Source organism: Mchenga conophoros, linkage group LG7 (genome assembly GCF_057382185.1).
Source record: "Mchenga conophoros isolate Kocher_MC1m ecotype Shallow Benthic linkage group LG7, M_conophoros_male_GT1.1, whole genome shotgun sequence".
NCBI classification, from domain to species: domain Eukaryota; kingdom Metazoa; phylum Chordata; class Actinopteri; order Cichliformes; family Cichlidae; genus Mchenga; species Mchenga conophoros.
The window spans coordinates 30,668,150-30,693,879 of NC_140532.1; the positions used below are offsets into that span (position 1 = coordinate 30,668,150).

Sequence of the window (25,730 nt, forward strand, 5' to 3'; positions counted from 1 at the left end):
CAATAAGTTGTACTCAAACATTGTGATTTTGGTTTTAGAGGTACTTTCTTCTCTTCTTTTGCTGGCTCAGCCTTTCCCATAAAGCTTTGTTCTTGTTGTGATTGGTGGTTATCCTGGTAGTGGACCAAACTCTAATATCCTAATATCTGTGGGTTGTTAGACATTATTCTTGTACTGCATTTATATTAATATTTACTTAGAGATGTATATATTATATATATTTAAATACGTTGTGCACCACGCCAATAAGATGAATCCTCATTTGTGTATAAACTGAGAATAAACTTAATTCTGATTCTAGCTACATCTCCCCTCTGCTAGATGGGGAAAACTGAGAGCTCAGTAAGCTAATCAGGTGACACTGAGTTTTGTAGGATGTTGTCACAGCATTGTGTGTGTTTACCCTGTGCTGTGTATCTCAGTTTGCAGTAGTGCAGATAGTATTTGGCTTTGCGAAAGCTCTTGTTGCATAGTGTGGTGCCTTGAAGGTCTTTGAGAACGGTTTGGTGGGCAGTGCAGGCCTGTAGTTGAGCTATCATACAGTGTTTGCATATATTTACTCAGGGTTCGTACTTGGCCTTGCACTGCAAGACTCTTGTGGTGTTGCATGGGTTTAGCTGCTAAGCTTACAAGGTGTCTAAAGTTAGCAGGGGTCACCACCACTGAGCTACTAGATGAGTTTCCTTTCCACCAGCTCTGGTTTATGTGGCTCTGTTGGTGACTGACTTCATCCCCTGCTGTGTGCTCTGTCTGTTGCTGGCAGCGTAGCAGATTGGGATTTTATCTGAGCTTGTTTTTCTTCCTTTTTATTTTTAATCAGATACTCAACAGAAAAGGGAAGGTATTCCTAACACTCCCTAACGGTTATGCTAGAAACTGTCATGTCACAGTAAGGCCAAGCCCTCTTTGGCTAGGACAGCAAACAATAGCTTCAGTACTTTGATGTCAGCAAAAACACTTGCATAGAGATGGAATTTCTGGAGTCATCCTTTGTGCAATCATCTGTGCAATCTTTTGTGTGCTAATCACTCAAAAGTATTTTTAAAACAACCACAGACTGAAGTGAAAGTCAAATGTGAATGGAAGCAAAACTGTCTCTAAAGATAATTTAATCATTTTATGGTAATAATAAGAGATACTTTATCCTGCAATTAGGACCTTCTTTTATTTCTTTTTCCACATTTTGATTTAAAAAATTACAACAGTAATCCTCTGTGGGGGGAAAAGGATTGGTGAGTTAGGAAAATCCCTCTGACACTGTGATGAATAATAATGAATGTGAGGGGAAGAAATACAAAAGTTTCCTGTACATACTCCACCACCACCACCATCTCCACCCTCCAAACTTAGACTCTGGTCTTTTTAAATAAGAACAGCTGCAGCAACATCAGGAATTGTGATGACAATGCATTATTCCTGTCAAGGGAGGTTGCTGCCATTGGCGAGAGACACTGCAGTATATTATACTGATTTGTTTGTTAGTGTTCAGATTATGATGAGGTAATACAGACATGACTGGCAGTACCCAAGGCTTTCCAGACAGTGCAGTGAATGGTCTATCTGCTTATGGCTGAGAAACCTCAAACAAGCCTTGTAATTTTTGCACGTCCTCCCCTCAGTGTTTTATCAGATATATAACCCAATATTCACCTGCACTATATTAAGAGAATTATAGGAAGCCCCTGCAGCTCCATACGAGTGAGTTTTGTTTAAAAATGCACACCTGCTTGTTTCTAAGTCACGGTTACAGAGAGACCATATTTATCTCCCTGATGTGCAATATTACCAAGTGCAATTTCTCATTTAGCGTGATATTCTGTTATAACTTCTTCTATTCTGTTGTTTTTTTCATAATTTTTGCTGCTCTTAACTTTGTACTGTCTACTTTCTGCCATGACCAAACAAATTTTCCACATGTGGGACTAATAAAGCTTTATCTTTTCTTATCTTTAACGTCTCCTGAACAGCGTCATCAACGGGAACACATGCTGTGGGATTAATCTTTTTTTTATGGCATGAATTGTAAACAAAAAATGTGTTTGTAGAGGCTCTTGACGTAGAAGCTTTTAGTGATTTGCATTGCTAGAAATTCAGTTTTTCTTTGCCTTGTCCTATAGGACTTTTTTAGATGTCCCTTTTTAAACATGTGTTATCACTTGGATCTAAATATAATTTTTTTCATAATAAGAATAAGAAATTCTTTTACTGCTTTTAACTTACTTTGGCAGAAACAAAATGAACACCCTATTCCTCTGTGGAAGAAAAGAGCAGAATCACTGTGACAACATTAGAGGGAAATCCCTCAGACATTGTGATGAATAATAATGACTGTGAGGAGAAGAGATGCGGGAAAAGCTTTGAAGAGAAGTGAAAAATATGGTTTCAAATACAGCTTACTAAAGCAGTTTAACTAAATTAAGCTGGTTATCAGATTGTCATGTAGTCACAATGTTTAATCGACACTGCTGGCTGATTTCTGGCATGGCAGGGTGTATGTCAACCAGATGTGGGCAAGGTCTGGCAATAATGGCACTATTTATGTTCTTGTTTTCCTATTTTAGTTAGAAAACCCAAATGCCATGTTGCAATACTATACTGCTATAGTAGCCAACATTTCAAATGCAGGTTTGACAGGTTTGTGAGTGTACATTTTATCCAAAACCTAGTCTACTCATGTTTACCACCAGGTGGCTGTAGCTCAGGAGGTGGAGCAGGTCACTTACTGATTGGACGGTTAGTGGCTCGATCCCTCGCTCCTCCAGTCTGTGTGTCAAGATTGTGAATGTGTATGAATGTAGTTAGGAAGCACTCAGTGTAAAGAAAGTGGGTGGATATGGCATGTTGTATAGAGCACTTTGAGTAGGGATGGGTATCGAAAACCGGTTCTTGTTGAGAACCGGTTCCCACTGTTTCAATTCCTTGGAATTGTTTGCCATTTTTACAAACGATTCCCTTATTGATTCCAGTCGCCCCGAATGACGTCACCACGTTGTGGAGCGTCATTTACCTGGCAGGAAACATGGCGCCTAAGCGGCTCAAACGCTCAAAAGTTTGGTTTTACTTTACGAGAACGGATGACAACAGGGCAACTTGCAAAGTAGATATTTCATTTAAGGGAGGAAACATTATGAATATGCAAAAGCATTTGCTCACAAAACACGCGATGACCTTAAATGAATGTCGTGTTTTTAATTCCGCTCCGGACTCGTGAATCTCAACCCAGCAGCAGCGGTAATGTTTGCACGTCCTCTCCCGTTAAAGCGACAGGTAAATAACCAACTAACAGTGCATATTATGTTAGCGCGTTCTGCCTTATTACAAAACCTGCCATTACTGTGCATTTAGGTGACCATGATGAGAGAGACAGACAGAGTCTGGCTCAGATGCTGGCAGTTTTCGCTGCGGTCTACCGGTAGCGTCTCCTTTCAGGCCAGGATAGACGAATGTCACCGATCAGTGACTAAGTTTGTGGTAAAAGGTTTGCACCCATTTGCCACAGCAGATGTCCCGATTTTCAGTAAGTGAATGTGTTTAATTGTAGGCAGGGACATTACTGGATATTCTTATGTAATTGCTACTGAATAATTTATGTTATACTTTGTTATTGCTACAGAAGAATATTTATTTTATTATTTTACATTTACAATTTTTTTTCCTGGGGACCCTGTGACACCCCATTGAAGAGCCGTAGGCTGGATCTCTTAAGATGTCACTGTTGGGTTTGTAAGGCCATGTTACTCCTAAATTTCTATCTTGTGCAAAGAGAAGATATAAAACAAAGTTCTAAGCCAATCGACCTTAGTGTTCTGCTTTTTTTTAAAAAAAAGAAGAATCGATAAAAAATCGAATCGTTAAACAGAATCGAAAATGGAATCGGAATCATGAAAATCTTATCAATACCCATCCCTAACTCTGAGTAATCCGGGAGAGTAGAAAAGCGCTATATAAGAATCAGTCCATTTACTGTCTGAACAGAGTTTCATCATGTTACTTTGTACTATTATGTTCCAGCACATGTTGTTATTACATGGCTTGATTAAAGTACACATTAGGCTGACATCTGGGGCCAGAGCTGAAACTGTTCTGGGCCAGCACAGGGCCAGCAGTGTGTCTGCAACTGGAACATGTGCTGGCCCATGTGTGGGCCACATCTGGCAAACCAGATCTGGGCCACCAAAGGGCTGTCATTCTTTCCGGTATGTGGGCCATGTGTAAGCACATTGTGTGGGCCAGATCTGGGCCATACCAATTTTGCTATGTGGGTTACAGAGCACCTAGACGTGACTGCAGTTGTAATTCTGTATAAATAATACTGAATTGAGCATTACTTTGCATCGCTGGGTGTTTGGTACACGGGGGCAACTACTGAGAACAGGGGTGCCTCCAGAATTTTTTCATAAATTGTGAGGGACAGACAAATGTCACAACATGAGTGACAAAAATTGTAAAGGAAGGAATAAATAACTCAATAAACAACTCATTGTAGGGCACGTTTCTCTCGATTGCACTCTCGTTTATTAAAATTACTGCCAACATAGCACCCACTGCCCTCTGGTTGGTGCCTCAGGTCGCACACCTCCATACTCACTAACAGCTTTTTCCCCTGGGCCATTCTGACTGTTAACAAACACTATATCTCCACACCCCACCCCTGTCCACCACCTCACCAATCTGAGCCATGGTCTGAGTAACCCTCATCACTCAGGCCACTCATACACGGACTCTGCACTCAGACCAAGTCCTTTTGCACCACTTCCAAGCATTTTGCTCTTCAATGTGTGCCTTTCTCTTGATTGTATACTTCTCCTGTTGTTTATTTATTCTTGCTGTCTTACTTTTTATATTTTATTCCATGCACAGTTGGTGTGGTGCGCCCTTAATTTCTTTGTGCATTTACAATGACATTAAAGAGCTATTCTGTTCTGAACATGAATGCTGACCAGTCCACTCTCAAATACACTGGTTGAAAGGTATTTTTGTCTTGAAGTTTGACTCACACCTGTCTGTTTTTCTACATATGATTTAAATTATTTTTAAATATGTTGCTAATAACAAAACTTGTTGTTTAGTTAAGTTTAGGCAATAAAAACTGCTGGCTTAAAAATATTACAGAAAATATCACAACATTTATTGAGACCTACTCTTTTTTTACAAACAAAGAAAACAAACAAACAAATGACATCCGAGACACTTTAATAAATACTTTTAGCTTGGTTTACTCTTGCCTAGGTCATCAAAAATGAAGACAAGGCTTCATTAAAACACAGTGAGACAGCTCTCAGTCACTGAGAGGAACTTTTATTGTTTTTAAACAGGCATGTGAACTTATGTACTGATGTATATAAAGTACATGAAACTAGACCATAACACTCCCCACTAACCCTCAGTTACAGAACAGAGGTGTTGTGATCGAATCCTAAATTTCAATAAAATGAAAGAAAATTAATCAATAACTGATAGGAAATAATTTTTATTATGCAAATTTAGGAGGGATTTTATCTCAAAACATGCCAAGCTTAATAAAAATGTTTTTATAAGGAGAACGCTACAGTAGAGAGAGAGCGAGAGATAGAGATGAACTTTTCAAAACCAAAAGAGAAAGGAAGGGAGCACATGACCAAGAGGAATGACAACTGACTCAGTTGTACGGGCAACAAAGGTGGGAGGACAAAAATGAAACAAAGGAAGTGAAACTTCATGTGAGACACAGGCAACAGTAATTGCAAATATTAAACAGGAAGACAAACACAAGTGAAAGCAGAGAGGCTAACAGAAATGAGACCAGACTGGAAAACAAAACTGTTACTAAACTGAATACTACTCAACAGATAAACAGGAAAACTACAAATAATACAAACAATGCTATATTATCTTATATATCCATACAAATCATTGCGATTGATCCAGTAGGGTTTTTTTTAAGAGGCTGACATTTTTTCCAAACTAATGTTATTTTGGAAGAAAATTTTTATACTGAGTAATACACAAACTGTTTTTTGATTTCTAGTTCATTCGTTTTCTTAGCGATGCGCAGGGCAGTAGGTACGCGATTATTTGCATTCATATCTAATTCACTTATGTGAGGTTGTGCTACAGCTACACCTTAAACCTGTGGGTGGGTCCGCCTCTGCTAAGACCACTAAACCACACAGCATGCCTATAGTTCTCAATAGCGTTGCTTGTGCATCTTATTAAACCCCGTGTATTAAGAATATGCTGTCACTAAAGTTTATATGTATGTGAAGGCAGACGAGGGAGCAAAACTAAAACACCAATGATCCTCACAACTCTTCAAAGAAACTCAAATGACATCAGTCCTCTTTGTTTTATCGTGTCGTTTTCTTTATTGTATTTCCATGTGTTGGGTTGCCATTATGCTCTGTTTTTGCAAAAACTAAAATTAGTAAATAAATGAAAGCAATAATAAAGATATTGCCTGCAATTATTTTTTCAAAGTAGAAAGACCTGTTATGTATTCAAAACGGCACAGGGGATTTAGGAGTGGGATCTCACCGCTGCTAAGAGTTTTATTCACATCACATCATGCAGTTGACAGTTTACAGCTATGACAGCACAGCCTCCTTTAAAGTCATGAACAAAAAATAAATCAAGTTGCATAATCTCACTGTCAGTGTTGAGATTAGCACACTAGTCGCTCATTTAAAGTCCGCTGAGCACAGTGGCCTTTAAATGAGACATCAAATCATCTGCTCGAGGATGCGATACTGATGTGAAAAATGGTAAATGGCCTGCATTTGTATAGCGCTTTACTCAGTCCCTAAGGACCCCAAAGTGCTTTACACTACATTCAGTCATTCACACCCACATTCACACACTGGTGACAGCAAGCTATATTGTAGCCACAGCTGCCCTGGGGCGCACTGACAGATGCGAGGCTGCCGGACACAGGCGCCACCGGGCCCTCTGACCACCACCAGTAGGCAAACACGGGGTTAGTATCTTGCCCAAGGATATTTGGCATGCAGCCAGGAGGCAACCTGGGATCAAACCACCGACCTTCTGGTTAGTGACTGACCTGCTCTGCCACCTGAGCTACAGCCACCCATAAGAACAATGGAAAGAACAATGGAACCTTTTTTGAAAATGACGCAGCGTCCAAATCACCCAATATGTAGACATCAGCTAACTGCACATATTGTGCAAACAGCTGATGTCATACAAAATCATCTACATACTGAACAAAAAGGGGAGGAAATAATGAGTTCCCGAAGCTGCTGACGGTGCTTTTGTTTGCATAGACGTAATTAATAATGAATCACCAAAATATTGCACATATTGTGCTGATTTCACAGTAATCAGTGCAATATGTTCTGATTTCAAAATGTATGTGCAATCAGCTGATGTTGTACAAAATTGTACATTAACCTAACCGGGCCTTTTTTTCTTTGTACATATGACAATAAACGCTTTGAACCTTTGAAAATTGTATGAAAAGGTGAGAAAAAAAAGAGTTCCTGAAGTTGCTGATGGTGCATTTGTTGGCTTGACGTAATTAGTAGGTCCATTTTAATTTGATATGCTCAGGCATGTAAACTGTATTATTGTTAGTGAATTAATGTTAGCTATGAGATTTTAAAATTGCTCTGCTGAACCCAAAATAGTTTCAGAGACTATGGCAAAAAACAAACAAAAAAACATAAACAAAACAAAACCCCACAGAACCAATTACAATCTCTGTAATCCAGAAAGTGAGACTTTTAAGCGCAAGTGTAAAGGTATCATAAAGAGCTACACTTACATACAGACCAAAATAAGAATAAAAAAACAACAACAACAACAAAGAAAAACAAAAAAAGGTTTATTGAAATGCTGATAAGCCAAATTCCAGAGCCAAACAAAAAAAAGGCAAAAACACAAACCACAAAAACTGTAAGCATAGGAGATGAAAGAAAAAAGGAAGTAAAAGCGAACATAACACATGAGAAAACAAATGGTCAAACTACAACAGGAAGTCAAATAATACTAAAACATGACAACATCCAAACCTGAAATACTGAACATAAAAACAATAAAAGGGGAACACAGAAATCAGAGGACATGACAACAAAGCCAACCAGCCTAACATGGATCACAACACGAGTGCAATCAAACTGTGTCATCACACACAGAAAGGTTTAAATCAATGAAAATCGGTATAGCGGCAGCCATTACATGCTGCTCGTGTGTCTGTTCTGGAGAAACCTTACCATTGTAACAGCCTGGTGCCGGCGACTACCCATCTCTGCACATGTATGTACGGACCGAGTAGAGCCGTGGAGACCTGGCTAGTGTGGTCTTATTTTGCTGACAGCGAATAAAGGTCTGTTGTTTGATTCAACTGACTGGCTTTGAGTTATCCGGCTAACCTCCACACCTCATGCCCGCTGGACCTGCTAGCCGCTCCTTCCTCGCCAGACTGCTGTTACAACAGTTTGTCAGACAACATCACATAGACTAAACAGGAATTTTGCAAGGACAGCTTCTGATTCTGGATTTTTCTATTTTTCCTTTCAAAAACAGAAAGAAACTTCCATTGTATCATTCCACACATGCAGAAAAAACTGACGTAGTCTCCAAGTCTGGTAAGTGAAGGCAAAGACTGGTAGAGTCCTCCAGCTAGAGAAACACTCCTAGCTGTATAGAGGTCTATGAGAAAATGGCCCTCAGCTCCATTAATCTATAATCTATATCTATAATCTTCCCCATGACCTTCACCCATGACCCATAGCTTAATATTTCCCCATGAAATATCAAGTTAATTTGTAAATTATGGTCATAATAACAGGCAGAATTCAAGTTATTCTAGGTATACTCGTCGGCTAAGGACTTAAAGAAGCTTAGATATAGAAACACAGGGAGGAGGGTAGGGGAAGGGAGGTGGGAGGTGGCATCCATCTCATGTGGTGAAGGTGGCTGTCTTGTCCTAATAACCAGCCTTCCAAGATCCAGTGTCCTTGGATCTTGGCTCATTCTTCACCACCTGGCTCAGCCATAGTGGAAATCCTCAGCTCCAGATCTATTAAACCGGATTTTACAGGAAACAAAGCAATAATTAAACCTTGATTACATTTAAGTACAGCTTAAGTAATTTTAAGTAGTGTAATTGGTATCATGGTAATTATTTTTAGAAAAACCAAAATAAAACACAAAACATTCCCAATCTTAAATTGTTTTTTTAATTAATTAATTGCTGTTTGTTTTTAAATTTTCCTCGCTAAATATCTGTTGGGGTGACACGGACCATCATATTGTACTGTGTGTTCTGTCTGTCTGTCTGCCAGCCTGCCAGCCCGCCGCGTTAGTTTATTTTGTATGCTGTTCAGCCAGTTTTCTGTTTTGTCGTCCAGCATTAAAGCCTTATTTAAGTTCACCTTTTGTTTCCGTGAGTCTGCATTTTGGGTCTTTTTCCTGCCTGCACACAGCCTTCACTTGACAGAAGATCGCGACCATATTATGGACCCAGCAGACATCGAACTTCAGGAGCGACGCCGAGCAGCCTTTGTCCAGCTGGAGGAGGAACTCCGCTGGAAGCCATGGCTCACCCCTGACGTCGGGCGCATTTTCGTTGAAACCAAGCACACCATTGTTTTTCTTGTGACATTACCAATAAGTTTGATGTGTCACATGGCCCTCTTCCTATTGAAAAAACAAAAGTTTTATCCAAGATGGCCGACTTCTAAATGGCCACCATGGTCATCACCCATCTTGAGGAGTTTGCCCCCTCACATATACTAATGTGCCACAAACAGGACTTTAATATCACCAACCATTCCCATGTTATTACGGTGTATCCATATAAATGGCCCACCCTGTACTTCAAATAACTCACGCTATACCTTGTATTTCCTTCCCTGTAAAATATTTAGGCACAACCTACATTGAAACTCAAATAAAATGCATAAATAAATAAAATAAAACAACTAAAGTCTGTTTAATTATAGGGGAATAATGCCCTTACTGTCGGGTCATATTATAAAGTGTCACCCAGGATTTCGCAAACTCGCAAGTGACCTCTCAATAGATACGGCCACATTTTAAACCCCTGAGTCTGTGACTGCTCTGTAACGCTACATGGTCAGAAACAGAAGCTGGTTTACTTTGGCAAAGATGCACAGAAAGAACGTAGCCAAAATAACTGTTTAGGTTGTTTTTTTTGTCAGTGACTTTGGTGAGAAGCATTTTGAAGTAAGGGTGGTGTTTCTCCACCTTTAATGAGGCATTGCACTGTTTACTTCAAACTCTCAATCATTTTGTCCCATGGTGCAGTTAGTTTGTGCAGATACCAACATGCTAATCAAACTTGGGTGTAGACTAAAACAACCACATTGAAAGCCTTCGGAGTAGGTGGTCTTGATCTGGTTACAGTTGAACTCCGGAACAGTTAATTTATGGTGCAATTGTGATCCAGTCAAGTTTCTTCTTCCTGTATTTATTTATTTTTACCTCTTCCCCATCTACTCAGTGGGCACACTTTACTTCTTTCTGTGGGAAAGGAAATTATTGTTTTTTGTTTTGTATGTTTGCATTGGGTGAATTACTGCTGCCCATGTCTTCATTTTTATTTAATTTTATTTGCACACATTAAATCCTTCATGCATTTGTGAGATCTTTGTATTGTCAGAGAAAGAATCACGAATGTATTCAACATCACAACACTAAATGCAAACAGAGCCATACAAAGAGAATGTGCAGCCAAGAGAAGATTAAAAGCACAGAGCCCTAAATAGGTGTCAAGGTGATTACAAGGTGATTACATAAAATATTAATTTGCCTCATTTTTTTACTGCTTGCTGCACTTTCAATTAATTTAGCTGTTTAATAAACCCATCATCCATCCATTCGCTTACGCTTCTCCTTTTCAGGGTCGCGGGGGGCGCTGGAGCCTATCCCAGCTGTCATAGGGCGAGAGGCGGGGTACACCCTGGACAGGTCGCCAGTCTGTCGCAGGGCCAACACACAGACAGACAACCATTCGCGCTCACATTCACTCGCACAATCACACCGAATGGCAATTTGGATTTTCCAATTAACCTATCCCCACAAGGGTTTAATAAACCCATCTATTAAATTATTTAACTTTTTAAAAAAAATCTTTTTGTTCCTTTTTTTCCTCCATCTATTTATTTTTAAGGCATTTTCACTTTGCTTTCAGTGCCAGAAACTTCCAGTCAGTTTATCAGATTCCTGTAGCACTTTTACTTCCACTTTATCAAACAATGGTTTGTTCAAGTCATTGGCATTGGTTGGAAACACCAGATTATTAACTGCAGTTAATTTAATGGATGTTAATAACAGCAGTGGTTTTCTGGAAGTTACACTAAGCTCTTTTGCTATTAGCTCTCTAACATCACCCTATGCTTTCATTTATTCGGGTGTCGTTGTTCCAAAATGGAAATTTGGATTCAGTTTACTCAAAGACGTCAGTACAGAGGTTTTCAAGGCACATGGGGAATGATTTTCGAGTGGACTTTGATTGCAGAGCAGCTTTGCCCTGCGTATTTGGGTTGGCCCTGCATAGGCGTAGCTGAGTTAGGAGAAAAAAAATGTTTTGCTGAGAAATGCAAGCACACTCATGAACAATATAATTTATAGAGAAAATTCAATTACCTGTTTTTAATTTGTTTCTCTCAAATGTTTTTTCAAATCTAAGGGTAAGATGACATGAACCTACATGGCTGTAGGTCTTTTTTCTTTTTAATATATTTTCATTCTTATTGACTTCTGTAATGTACAGGGTGAACCTACAGCCATGGACCTTCTGTTGTTCCCCCATCTACAGGGTGAACCATTTATATTATATATAATAAAATGGGAATGGTTGGTGATATTAAAGTCCTGTTTGTGGCACATTAGTATATGTGAGGGGGCAAACTCCTCAAGATGGGTGGTGACCATGGTGGCAATTTAGAAGGCGGCCCATTTTATTATATATAATATAAATGGCCCACCCTGTAGATGGGGAAAAACAGAAGGTCCATGGCTGTAGGTTCACCCTGTACATTACAGAAGTCAATAAGAATGAAAATATATTAAAAAGAAAAAAGATTGCAAGTCAGCTTTATTCCATGATGCTAGAACATGTATGTGATCTTGAGGAATGAGGCTCCCTGTGCTGCAAATATATTTGCTTCACAAACTCACTGGTTTGCAAAACACAAAACAAGTATTTATTTAACCCTTTAATGCACCCATGTATTTAAATTAGTCTTTCTGAGGTAGCATTAGCAGTAACAGAAGAAGAAGTGGATAGAAACAATAACAGCTGGATAGAGGACATCACAGTCTCTGTGTATTAAAGGCCTTACACCTGCATTACTTTTAAAACCCTCTGGTTGCAAAAAGAAGTATGAATGTATAGAAGAGAAATCAGAAAATAACCCTGTGTTGTTTTGGATTCACGACTTCTCTAATCACTTTCTTGATGTGTTTGTGGTCAGAGTCACTCAATTTAAGCCATTTTGAACACAACTTGGTGTTTAGTCTGTAAATTATGGTCCCACTCAGAGTCAAAATGTAGAATAAAGCAGCTTATGCGTTAGGGTGGGCCCAAGTACAGAGTTTTCGGCTCAGACTCATGGTCATAGCAAGCTAAGATACCCCAAACATTCAGCTTGAAGCGTCAAATCCAGAATATAATTCTAAAATTTGAACACAGTGGGCTGAAACGCATACTTGTCTTAAAACTATTTGGCAGGTTAAGGAAGTATAAAGAAGTAATCCAATCCAAAAAAATGTTCAAATAAATAATGAAATTCCTATTTGCGTACAGCCTGTTTCATTGCATTGTTTCGTAATCAGCCATCCATCCATTTTCTACAAAATCTAATTTATGTGTGTGCAAAAATCATTTTGGTATCTGCTAAAGGCTCAGAGGTGAGGCCCACATTTAATGTCTGAAGTTCTTATGATGAGAAGGTTTGAGAGGAAACGTGCTTTACGCCATGCGTTTGAACTTTGGTTATTTGGACTTGCAGGTGAGAAGTGGAAATGAGTTTCCACCTCTTGTTCAGGCTCTACTTGGTGTGGTCTTGCACCCACTGACACAGCCTGAGGCAGTAAGTCTGTGGACTGACGGTTGAGAAGGACCGACCGGGGTGCCTCAACCTCTTCCACAAATGCTCCAGCCTCTTCTTAAAACTGTAAACTGTGAAAATGTCAATGATGCCGACAAAGTAGCGCTGCTCGGGGCCATCAATGATGTGAAGAGGATTCTTTAAGTTTGGCAGCAAACGTCGGTTTTGGGCTTGGAAGTCTTGCAGCTCAGCCTCGGCGCTTGCTGGCCCAGCATCCTTTGCACATGTTCGAGGAGAGCTGCTCCTTGATGCAGCTTGAGAGTGTGGTGTCTTTAAGCCGCTGTCTGTTTCAGATAAGGATAGGGCAGGGTCCTCGTCCACGACTGCTCCGGGAACTGTGGCTGCATTCATATGGATTGGACTGGAGCCTGGATTCACAGACCTGAAAAGAAAAGCCATACAGATGAGAATGAGTCACTGAAACGGACACCCTAATTGACCCTTTTGTAATCCTTTCAGTCCGGTCTAGACAGATTATAACAGAGTTTAGAGCACCAAGTGAATCCAGACTGAATATACACATTGAATTCCCACGCCATTATACTCATGCATTAATTTCTGAACACCAGGTAACTGATGACTCATTTAGGGTTAAGCCTGGGGCTTGGGTTAGGTTACAGTCTACCATTTTTTATAATATTTATTCAAATTTGAAACAGTTAAAAAGAAAATATGTTAAGAGAATATATAGTCAAAAATCTGAAAGGTAATATCTTTTGGTTTCTGAGAAATGAGCCTAAATAAAAGCAACCCAGAGCAACCCTAAAATTCCACACTGGTTACTGCTGGCCTAATGGGTGTCAAGATGGTAAAGGCAAATATTTCATCCACCACTCCTATAGAAGAATGCACTAAGGCGTGTGGACATGGTTGAAACGACTGCTGGTTGAACATCAGAATGGAAAAAAGGGCTTATTAAATTGACTTGGAACTTGGTGTGGTTGGTGGTGCCAGACAGGATAGTCTGAGTCAGAAATCCTGATCTAATGGAATTTTCACACAAAATGGCAAGGTGCACAGAGAGACAGGGAACCGAATTAAATTTGAGCATGTTTTTTTTTTTTTTGCCTGTCCCGTTTGGCTCTTTTGCCATCAGAATTATTGTCTAAAGGCAAAGAAAGATGCCCAACGGATTTACTTTACCAAACTGACCATCCCAGCCTTGCCGTAATGGTCCATTTGATTCACCTTTTATTGTTTATTTTATTTTCACTTGCTGAATACGGGAAAGACTTGACTGGGGGAAAGAAGGGGAGAAAGAAAGAGGGAAAGAAAAACAGCTGAGAAGAGGGACGGGGGAGAAGGGCAAAAAACAAAAACCAACAGAATGGGCAGAAAAAAAAATACATCTATCGATCACCTGGATCACCTGTTGAGAAAGAAAAAAGAAAACAAGCAGAAGAAAACGAGAGTAATAGAATAAACAACATCACAATGATATATGGGAATATGACAGTAAATACTAAATATTAAACATTATTGTGCAGCACATAAGATCAACAGAACACAGTGGGCTTTGAGGTAGGAGCCAAAAAGGGTGCAGTTTGTGGGTGTGATCACCCGTGTGTACACCTGTGAGCATGGACGCGCTTGTTTTTTTAAAAGGTTCCTTCATGTAATGATCTGCTAGAGGGTGTGGGGGGGCCACAGCCCCGTCCTCCAGGGCATGAAGCAGGTATGGAGGAGATCAAAACTCCAGACATCCAGAGGCCCCCAGAACACAAGAGACCAAGGAAGACCAACAGAGGGGCAGCCGCGCCACTGTCCCAGAAAGAGCTGAGGAGAGTCCCAGATGAGGGCTCACTCAGTAGCCGCGGAGCAGAAGCCAGGGCGGGTTGCAGTGACGCGCCCGTGAGCTCCGCCGGCAGCCAGCTGTGCCTGAGTGACCGAGCCCCAGGCCGAGAGGCCGGGGGCACCCCACCTCCAAAGTGGCCCAAGCGAGCCCCAGGCTCCAGGCCCTGATAAGCAGCCGCCAAGGAGTGAGCCGGTGTGTACCCGGACGCCCATCCCCAGACACAACGAACTGATGTCTGAGGGAGTCCGCCACCGGCAGGGGAAGTGGTGGGGGGAGATAGGCCTCCAAACCTTGGAGGGCCTGAGATGTCCCCAGAGAGGTGGCGTCTGATACCCAACCTGACATAAAGACACAGACATACAGGCACACACAGATACAAACATCCATTCCCACCCTCATGCTCTCATATGCACTTACTCCACACTCAACCAACGTGGAGACAGATATAAAGAGACGCTGTACACACGATCACACTCCCCAAGCGTACTCTACAAACCGGGTCTAGGTACCCTTGCCCCTGGAGGGGGGGACTGCACCCAGACCCAGGTAGTGTTACCCTTTTCCCTGCGGTGGGGAGAAGCAGACCGCCCCGACTCCGCAGCAGCAGGGAGGCCCCACACTCCAGACCGCAGTCGGACGACCAAGTCCTCCTTCTAGCCCCCCCGCTTCAGCAGGCCGCAGAGAACGGGGGTGAGAGAAGACTCCAAACCTCCCTCCACCCGCTCATTGTAGTGTTGATGTATGTGTGTTCTAAAGTGCATTTAAAACCCAGGAGGGCATGGAGCTACCTGCCAGAGAGCAGCAGGTAAGCGCATAGCCCCTCCTGCTAGCCCTCAATGTCTACGTGTATTTAAAATTGAGAGGTGGGCATGGAGCTACCTGCCAGAGAGCAGCAGGTAAGCGCATAGCCCCTCCTGCTAGCCCTCAATGTCTACGTGTATTTAAAATTGAGAGGTGGGCAACGACGCCAGGGGTGAGGTGTACACCCTGATGATAATTTGGATTCCGTGTAGCGTGTCCACCCCCAAGATCCTATATGTATGTGTAATGAGAGTGTGAGTAATGTGAATGTCTGAGTTGTGGGATAAAATTGAGGCAGAGGCAGCCAGAAGGGGACAGAGGGGGGGGATGCCTCCTCTGCACGCTGGTGACACACCCCTACTCCAAGGCCCTGCATGTGTCGGTGGTTGTGGTGGAGCTGGGGTCAGCTCCCCCGCTGACCCCAGTAGGCACCCCCATACTCCGCGACCCGCCAGGGAAAGTGGGCCCAGGCCCATCCAGACTGGGGCCCAGTGCAGCAGCGATTTCTGGGATTTCTGATTAGATGAAAGGTTTTTAAGCAAATCTGAGACCAGAAGTTTTGGTCTAAGTTAACTGATAAATCCGCTTCCCATTTTGCCATAGGAAGTGATATTGATTCATCTGTTTTAGAAAGCATTCTGTATATTTTGGATAGTAATTTGGGGGTTTTAAGAGTAAGAAACTGAACCACACTTGGTGGTGTTTGTAGTTTATTATGGATTTAATTTGTTGATATTCTAAAAATCTTTTCTTGTTGATCCCATATTGTGTAACTAGTCTGTCAAATGAAATAAATTCTGTTCCTTCTAGTATATGTTCTACATATTTGATTCCTTTACCACTCCAATCTGAAAAGTTTATCATATTATTGTTTTGTAATATGTCAGGGTTATTCCAGATAGGTGTACGTTTGCATGGGATTAATGAAGACTCCGTTATTTTTAGAAACTCCCACCATGCTGTCAGAGAAGAGCCGATGTTGACGCTTTTGAAGCATTCATGTCGTTGGATGTTTGAGCTGATAAATGGTAGATCTGAAATCTCTAGATTATTGTAAAGTGCTTTTTCTACATCTAGCCAAGGTTCATCTAAGAAGGTATGTTTTAGCCATCCTGAGATAAACTGAAGCCTGTTGGCTAAGAAGTAGTGCTGAAAGTTAGGTAGTTCTAATCCTCCTTTATCCTTGGTCTTTTGTAGTGTTTTTAAGCTTATACGTGGGGGCATATTTTTCCAAAGGAATTTGGACATATATGAATCTAGAGATTTGAGCATGTTGGGAAAGAGTGAAAACACAAGCGAGAAATGTAAAATGAGCAGTAGCAGCTATGTTTTAATGATGTTAGAGACTCAAAGCTGAGCACAGAATTAATAAAATTAGGAGGTGGCTAAAGTGGCTTTTTATTTTTAGCCATTTTCCATTGTGGAGGACAAAAAGCTTCAAACGTCTCCAGGCCTTAAACCTCGTTTGTGTAAAAATAAGGCTTTTATGAAAACACTGAATGATAAATTGATTCCTTGAAAAGTTTTAAGTTCAGTACTGAATATTACATAAAACTAGAAACAGTTGCATTTCCTGCGAAAGTGTGAATGCCATGTAGTGGAATCTGCTAAACAGCTGAAGAAGCAGAATTATCTGCTGAACAGAGGTGTAGAAGCTGAAGTGCTTGCTGAAGATGGCTGTATTTGAAAGGGTATACTGCAGAGTGATAAGAAAGCAGTGTGCATGCAAGCAGGGAAGATGTGCGGCAACCCCCACAGGTAGGATTCGAAACTTCGCCACTGGGTCTCACAGCGGCTACTCATCCCAGTAAGCCAAACCAGTTCTACTCCCAAGCAACGATATGATGAGAGAAAAAATGTGCACTGTGCAGAAGAAGCTGAATTGTGCTGAAAAGAGGTGAAGAAGCAGAACTTTGTGCTCAAAAGCAGTGAAGAAACTGAAATTTGTGCTGAAAAGAGGTGAAAAAGCTGAATTTTCAGCAAAAAAGAGATGGAGAAACTGAAAATTCTGCTGAAAAGAGCAGAAGAGGCTTAGATTTGTGCTGAAAAGAGGTGGGAAAAGCTGAACTGTCTGCTGAAAAGAGGTGAACCTGTTGAACGTTCTGCTAAAAAGAGATGAGGATACTGAAAGTTCTGCTGAAAACAGGCCAAGAAGCTGAAACTTCTGCTGAAAAGAGGTAAAGAAGCAAAAGTTTCTTCTGAAAAGGTGTAAAGAAGCAGAACTTTGTGCTGAAAAGAGGTAAAGAAGCTGAGGGTTTTGCTGAAAACAGCTGAAGAATCTGGAATTTGTGCTGCAAAGGGGTGAAGAAGCTGAAATTTATGTTGAAAAGAGTTAAAAAGGTTGAACTGTTAACTGAAAAAATTGTTGCCATAAGCAGGATTTGAACCCGGGCCTCACGGCATTCACACAATAAACTATATACACAGTCTCTTTGAATGGCAGAGATGCAGAAATGTGTGCAATTAGCACATGGCTCAGTGTCTGAGTGTCTAAATGAGACACACAGTCGTGATTGTGCACTTGCAGCTATTTATATTTCAAAAACTGGACACTGGTGCCAATTTCAGAAACTGAAAAGAAAAAACTGAACGTAACCCTAGCTCTAACTTTAACTGCAAATGAGCTGCTAATGACCTGTTGGTTTTGATTTAACTTTAAGACATTTATGCATTCACAGTTTCTTTGGAAGCTATGCTAATTTCTGTTTTTATAGTTGAGGTCTTGACTAAAAGTTGGCTTTATCAAATCTTTTATATGGTGCTTTGTAGTCAGGGCTTAAACAGCTGCGGTAAAACACACCAAACCCTACCAGCTTTGGAAAAAATGTCAGGAGAGACTGATGACGGAGTTTCCAACAGATTTAGAAACTACTGTTGGGGCTGGTATGCAGAGATTACATACCTAATTAGTTACTAAAAATGCTTTTTAATATTGATTTGGGTTTAGGGTTGGGGCTGGTAAGGCATTTGGTTTACCACTCACATGGTAAACCAAAACGTCATGTTTCTAATGTATTTTAGGTAGAATGATTATATTTTTGATTGCTAAGTCACTAAAAAACATTTTATAAATGCAAACAAATCACCTGAAGAGCAGAGTCCACCACTGAGGACTTACAGACCACAGGTACATCAAAAACACAGAGGCCTCTGTAATCCTGTCACTTAACATACACTAAAGCTGACGTGCATTGCTGTGGAAATATAACTGCTTTTCAGTACTGTCGATTGCTGCTGTGGATTTCAGGCTACTTTCTCATTGCAGCTTTTAATTTTATCAGTGAGAGAATAAGAGTCATCACTTTAGTATAAGGACAGATGAAGCTGTGGGACACAACCACAAAGTAATTAACACATAAAACATCACAGAAAAGCATGAATCCTGGTAATGGTGTCAGCTATTAATGTCAGTTACGTTGCAAGGTCTACAAAGATTCACCACAGAAGTAGTGCAGAAACCCTTGTTGACAAGCACAGAGGTAAGGCATTTAGTGTAGGTGGTCACCTGATCATTAACAAGTTCCTGTCATTAGGTTTTGGGTCATCCACCACCTTTTAAAGATCATCTTCCCTTCATGAGGCAAAATCTTGCATGACATTCCAGACCCAGGGCCACTAATGGTCATTTCATATTTCTTCCATTACCGTATAATCGGATCAATACTCGTCACCTCGGCACCAAGCTTCTTGCTGATGGCCCTTTCCCCCCCCTTCCAGCCTTAAGCATGTCTACAGTCTTGTCCCTGACTCCCTTTGTCAGCTCTTTGGTCTTTATCACAGTGTTGGAGAGGTTGGAATGACAGGGGTGCTTTAGGAACATGACGAATTGAAATTTGGATGAGCCACTCAATGACATGCAAATCAATTTATAATGTTTATGTAATAGGTTTTTTTTTCTGGCTTTTTGGTATTTTTGATATCCTGTCTCTCTCCATTAAAATTAAAGTACCATAAAAGTTAGAATCTGTTAATTTCTTTCTAAGCGAGTAAAGTTATAAATTCAACCAGGAATTAAATCTAACTAACCCTTGTTTATTTTAATTACAAAAAGTTTAATTATTAGTTAGAATATTGGCTCTATATCATCATGCAAACATATGTTCAAGAGAAAAGCAACAAAGAGCTTAGAGGCATATCAGTCAGACTTTACAGGGCTAAATGAAGCAGGCTTTATAGCTTGGGGAAGAAGACCTCAGACACTGACCATGAAGGCCCATTTCTACTAATGGACATCAAAATATTTATTATAATTCTTATTAGGCACGCACATTGATTTGAGAAACCTAAATATACAAATAACAACTCTAATAAACCCAAATAAATGAAATACAGTGGGGCAAAAAAGTATTTAGTCAGCCACCGATTGTGCAAGTTCCCCCACCTAAAATGATGACAGAGGTCAGTAATTTGCACCAGAGGTACACTTCAACTGTGAGAGACAGAATGTGAAAAAAAAATCCATGAATCCACATGGTAGGATTTGTAAAGAATTTATTCGTAAATCAGGGTGGAAAATAAGTATTTGGTCAATAACAAAAATACAACTCAATACTTTGTAACATAACCTTTGTTGGCAATAACAGAGGTCAAACGTTTACTATAGGTCTTTACCAGGTTTGCACACACAGTAGCTGGTATTTTGGCCCATTCCTCCATGCAGATCTTCTCGAGAGCAGTGATGTTTTGGGGCTGTCGCCGAGCAACACGGACTTTCAACTCCCGCCACAGATTTTCTATGGGGTTGAGGTCTGGAGACTGGCTAGGCCACTCCAGGACTTTCAAATGCTTCTTACAGAGCCACTCCTTTGTTGCCCGGGCGGTGTGTTTTGGATCATTGTCATGTTGGAAGACCCAGCCTCGTTTCATCTTCAAAGTTCTCACTGATGGAAGGAGGTTTTGGCTCAAAATCTCACGATACATGGCCCCATTCATTCTGTCCTTAACACGGATCAGTCGTCCTGTCCCCTTGGCAGAAAAACAGCCCCATAGCATGATGTTTCCACCCCCATGCTTCACAGTAGGTATGGTGTTCTTGGGATGCAACTCAGTATTCTTCTTCCTCCAAACACGACGAGTTGAGTTTATACCAAAACGTTCTACTTTGGTTTCATCTGACCACATGACATTCTCCCAATCCTCTGCTGTATCATCCATGTGCTCTCTGGCAAACTTCAGACGGGCCTGGACATGCACTGGCTTCAGCAGCGGAACACGTCTGGCACTGCGGGATTTGATTCCCTGCCGTTGTAGTGTGTTACTGATGGTGACCTTTGTTACTTTGGTCCCAGCTCTCTCAGGTCATTCACCAGGTCCCCCCGTGTGGTTCTGGGATCTTTGCTCACCGTTCTCATGATCATTTTGACCCCACGGGATGAGATCTTGCGTGGAGCCCCAGATCGAGGGAGATTATCAGTGGTCTTGTATGTCTTCCATTTTCTGATGATTGCTCCCACAGTTGATTTTTTCACACCAAGCTGCTTGCCTATTGTAGATTCACTCTTCCCAGTCTGGTGCAGGTCTACAATACTTTTCCTGGTGTCCTTCGAAAGCTCTTTGGTCTTGGCCATGGCGGAGTTTGGAGTCTGACTGTTTGAGGCTGTGGACAGGTGTCTTTTATACAGATGATGAGTTCAAACAGGTGCCATTCATACAGGTAACGAGTGGGGGACAGAAAAGCTTCTTACAGAAGACGTTACAGGTCTGTGAGAGCCAGAGATTTTCCTTGTTTGAGGTGACCAAATACTTATTTTCCACCCTGATTTACGAATAAATGCTTTACAAATCCTACCATGTGAATTCATTGATTTGTTTTTCACATTCTGTCTCTCACAGTTGAAGTGTACCTCTGGTGCAAATTACTGACCTCTGTCATCATTTTAGGTGGGGGAACTTGCACAATTAGTGGCTGACTAAATACTTTTTTGCCCCACTGTATAACAGTTAGATACATATCAAGGGGTAGCTAAATAGTTTGCATGCAATTCAAATACAAAATATTCAGTGTAAATATTTGAGCTCCACATGCATTATATTATTCTGTGATTCAGGGCTTGTGCTTGAATTGAAGCCAGATATCAAGCATATCGTGGGCCAAAAACAAAAAGGCAACCATGACTCAGTGTCTGAATTTTATATTCGCCTGAAGCTGTGTCTACAGTCTGTAACTGAACAAAACCAGTAATGACTCAGTTTTCTTCTAATTTAAAACAGAGTGAAAAAAAAAAAAACTTAAGTGGAGGAATTCTGCAACAGGACCCTATGCAGGAAGCTTAGTCTGGGAGCCCAGCCCACTGCTCTGGATGTGAGTGAGTGATGAAGCAGCATGCGTCACACACTAATGGAAATTACAATTTCTGGCTTAGGACGAGGTGTCTGATGCTCCTGATGTTCCACTTTTATTTTAGGAATGAAAAAAAAAAAACATTCGGCCAGCGAGTTGTTTCTGATTGTTTTCTCTTATTTTGTCTTTAGTGCTCCATCTGCTGAGTTAACCTTGTTAATACAGCAGCTGGATTTTAAAACACGTTTGTGTTTGTGTTTTTGTGTTCGTGTTCATTTGGAGCTTTTGTTTCATACACCTTAAAGATCATAATGATGTCATGCTGTGCTTTCACTTTCTCCATGCATGTTGTCATGACTGCAGGTATTTGTTATTGTATGGATGAATCTGGTGTTAAGAGATTTATCTATATTTATTGTAATGTCAGCAAAGAAACAAACCAAACCCAGTCTGCTGGTGAGGCTCTCTGTACTTTCTGTGGTTGTTAGTTCAAAGAGCACTGGCTGAGACAGAAGTCTCAGGTTTCCTAAAACAGTGATGCAGTGCAATTCTCACAACGCGTTACCCAACATTTTAACAGCCATGTTTAAAAAATGTTTAATTTGCAACTCACATGGCAGAAATTCTGTGCATTTAGGCACGTAAACCTTTTGAAGATTAAACCAAGCATCAGGATAGGGAATTTGAATGAGGCAGTGCCATTAGTGCCAGACCGGCTGATCTGAGAGTTTCAGAAACTGCTTAGCTGCTGAGATTTTCCCGTACAACCATATCTAGAGTTTACAGAGAATAGTCTGAGAAGAGAGAGAAAATATCAAGTGCCAGGCAGTTCTCTGGATAAACATGTCCTGTTAATGAGGCTGACAAAAGAGAATTGCCAGACTGCTTTGACCTGATAGGAAGGCAACAAAAAAAAAAAAAAAACAAACCCCAAATAAACAAAACAAAAAAAAAACCCCTCTCTGAACACACATGTTGAATCTTGAAGCAGATGCAGCAGCAGGAGAGCACACCAGGTTTCATGCTTGGATAGAAAAACGTTGCGTGGTTCGATGAAGTTTGGTTTCTGCTGTGACATTTGGATTGAAGCTGCAGCAACTGTGTGATGTGTGATGTCAATATGGACCAAAGTCTCAGAGGAATGTTTCTAACACCTTGTTGAATCATGAAGAATTGAAGCAGTTCATCACTTTTCAGTGTTTTAAAATTGCTGGAATCCTCCCAAAATTAATACGCAATCAGAACTCTCTAAATGCAACAAAAATGAAAATCAGGGTACTAAAACGTACTTTTTTGCTCTTACGATGAGCGTAGCAAAGGAGAGGCCCTGGTGGCGCTCGTCATGGTGTAGGGGCTGATGAGCCAGGAGAAGGCTGTAGTCCAACACGTTGAGCTGGCGAAGGAAGTGTGTGTCAATTTCCACCTGTCGCAGGAGCCAGGAACGCTGCTGGTCTAAACAATTAAACAACGCACAGCTCGAAAAACACAATACTGACACAAAAACTGGTATTTAATTGTTACTCCGGCACATGGACATGACATTTGCAGTGAGATACTGCAGTGACAGGCCTGGAAGAAGGTGCAATAATGCTACCTTTTGAACTTATACCCTGAATACATAAATGCTCTTACCCAGAGTGATGAACTGGCCCTCGAAGTTGAGGTCTTTGAGAACCACGATGATGTGGCTTCCCTCTGGTGCAGGCTCTGTCCAGCGACTCACCTCACAGCCCTTAATGTCATACCTGACAACACAAAAAAGGCATAACTGGATGTTTTCAAGGTTCTGCTAGAGGCTTGGACCATCGAAACGTGACCCAAAAGTTCCAGGAACAATGTTCACCTGGTATAGGTGAACCCAATCCCTGGTACATAATGCATAGAAGGCACTACAAAGTAAATGTCTAAAAAGTGCAAGCGTGAAAAAAAAGTCACAAGAGAGTCACGGACAGCACCTGTCGCATCAGCATCCAAAGCCATGCAAGCATGTGCTAGTCTGTTTGTAAGAGATCGGAAGGTTTGCAGTTCCTGAGCAATAGTCAACTTCAACTTGTCGCATATGGATGCTTGTAAAGGACATCCTTCCAAGCTTACCTGGCATTGATGCGATCATCTGGATAAAACACACTTTGCATGACAATGAAGAACTTCTGGAACAGATAAATGGGAAAAAGTACTTTATAATCCTTTGTTTCACATTGTAATTCTCAACAGAACTGAACAGGCGTAAAATGTATCTGTACCTTTCGTCTTTGTGGGATTTGGATCCTGTGAACACCTAAAAACAAGCAACCAGTTACTTAATTGAGACATTTATTTTAAGTGGGATTTATTTTAAGTGGGATGTGGGATTTGCAACATAAAACCTCTTACTCTAAAACCTACTCTACGGTTTATTGCAAATGAGAACTCGCTGTCACCTGTTCAATTCAGTTTAATTCAGTTTTATTTATACAGCCCCAAATCACAATAAGGTGCTTTATTTTGTAAGGTAGACCCTACAATAATACATACAGAGAAAAACCCAACGATCATATGGATTATCCTTGCTCCCCTATGAGCAAGCAGTTTGGCGACAGTGGGAACGAAAAACATCTTTTTAACAGGAAGAAACCTCCAGCAGAACCAGGCTCAGGGAGGGGCGGCCATCTGTGGTGACCGGGTGGGGTGAGAGGAGGAAAGACATGCAGTGGAAGAGAGCCAGAGGTAACAGGAGATAAAGACAAAACCACCATGAGATGCAAATCACAACTCTAGGTAAAACAGAAAGAGAGTCCACCAGAAATACACGTACGATAACATCCAATACTTGTGATACTTAGACATACCAGGACAGTGGTGTAGCTTCCCTATGGAGGCTGAGGTTTATGATCCCTTGGTTCACCACCTTAGTCTGCCAATCCGAGGGCACTGTCCTTGTTTTCCATGTTTTGTGTTGGTGCATGGAATTGGTGACAAGTCGCATTCATCCGAGGGATTGTTCATAAAAATGTGTTTGTCATAATCTGTTCTTCAATTATTCACTGAAGTTCTGTACTGCAGTATTATTAAAGTTTAAGTTACTCATACAAGTAAAAAGAGCCAATGTTACACGAGTAATAACACATGGATTGTTCTTCTCATTCGCCTTTCAGGGCTCCATACATTTCCCCTCTGAGCGTTCAGTCTAGGTCGATCATTGAAGGCTGACATTTCTCTCAGTTTTGGTGTTTTCACTAGTTACAAAAATCGTTTTGGTTTTTTTTTAAGTTTCATTTTTAATCACTTTCTCTTTTATTTTGAAATTGCTTTCATTATTTTATTTTCCAGGCACTTCTTACTGGCTATGTTTGCATAGAAAAGTGCTTGATATTTAAAATTATGAACAAAGAGGTCCTACCCAAAAACGAAGTTCCTTTCATTTCTCATGAGATCCTAAAACAATAAGAAGCTAGCTGACCTCTTTTGTTAATACAAGTTAAAAGCAGCACAATAATGGAAACTAGTGGGCTCAACAGATGATAAATATCGTATTTATGAAGCCAATTAATCACAAACCTAAGATAAGATACAAATTTTTAACACGTGTGCAATCAGATACATGGACAAAAGAGGATAAAACTAATATTAGAAAAATCAGAAGAGGTCAAACACATGATACGCTGAAAGTGACAGCTACTGCAGACAAAGCAGCACAGTACGAGTGAAAGGAAAAGGATTCACAGGACTTTGTGTAAACTTTAAGAGCTTTGCTCCATAACACTGGAAAACAAACTTCTATAAACCTTTTTTTAACCAGAAA

The 25,730-nt window shown here is 40.8% G+C and overlaps 1 protein-coding gene across 4 annotated transcripts in view; it reads right to left on the reverse strand.

The window, feature by feature from the left end:
* Positions 1-5,241: 5,241 nt before the first annotated feature.
* Positions 5,242-25,730, reverse strand: part of pip5kl1 (phosphatidylinositol-4-phosphate 5-kinase-like 1) — a 62,289-nt gene continuing 41,800 nt past the window's right edge. For all 4 annotated transcript variants that reach the window (XM_085278840.1, XM_085278843.1, XM_085278839.1 and 1 more), the window contains 5 exons: positions 24,193-24,227; positions 24,044-24,099; positions 23,582-23,694; positions 23,239-23,401; positions 5,242-13,455 (listed from right to left, as the gene is read on the reverse strand). In XM_085278840.1, coding sequence (XP_085134966.1) covers positions 13,014-13,455; positions 23,239-23,401; positions 23,582-23,694; positions 24,044-24,099; positions 24,193-24,227 — 809 coding nt within the window. In that variant the 3' untranslated portion in view covers positions 5,242-13,013. The remainder of the gene's footprint in view (positions 13,456-23,238; positions 23,402-23,581; positions 23,695-24,043; positions 24,100-24,192; positions 24,228-25,730) is intronic.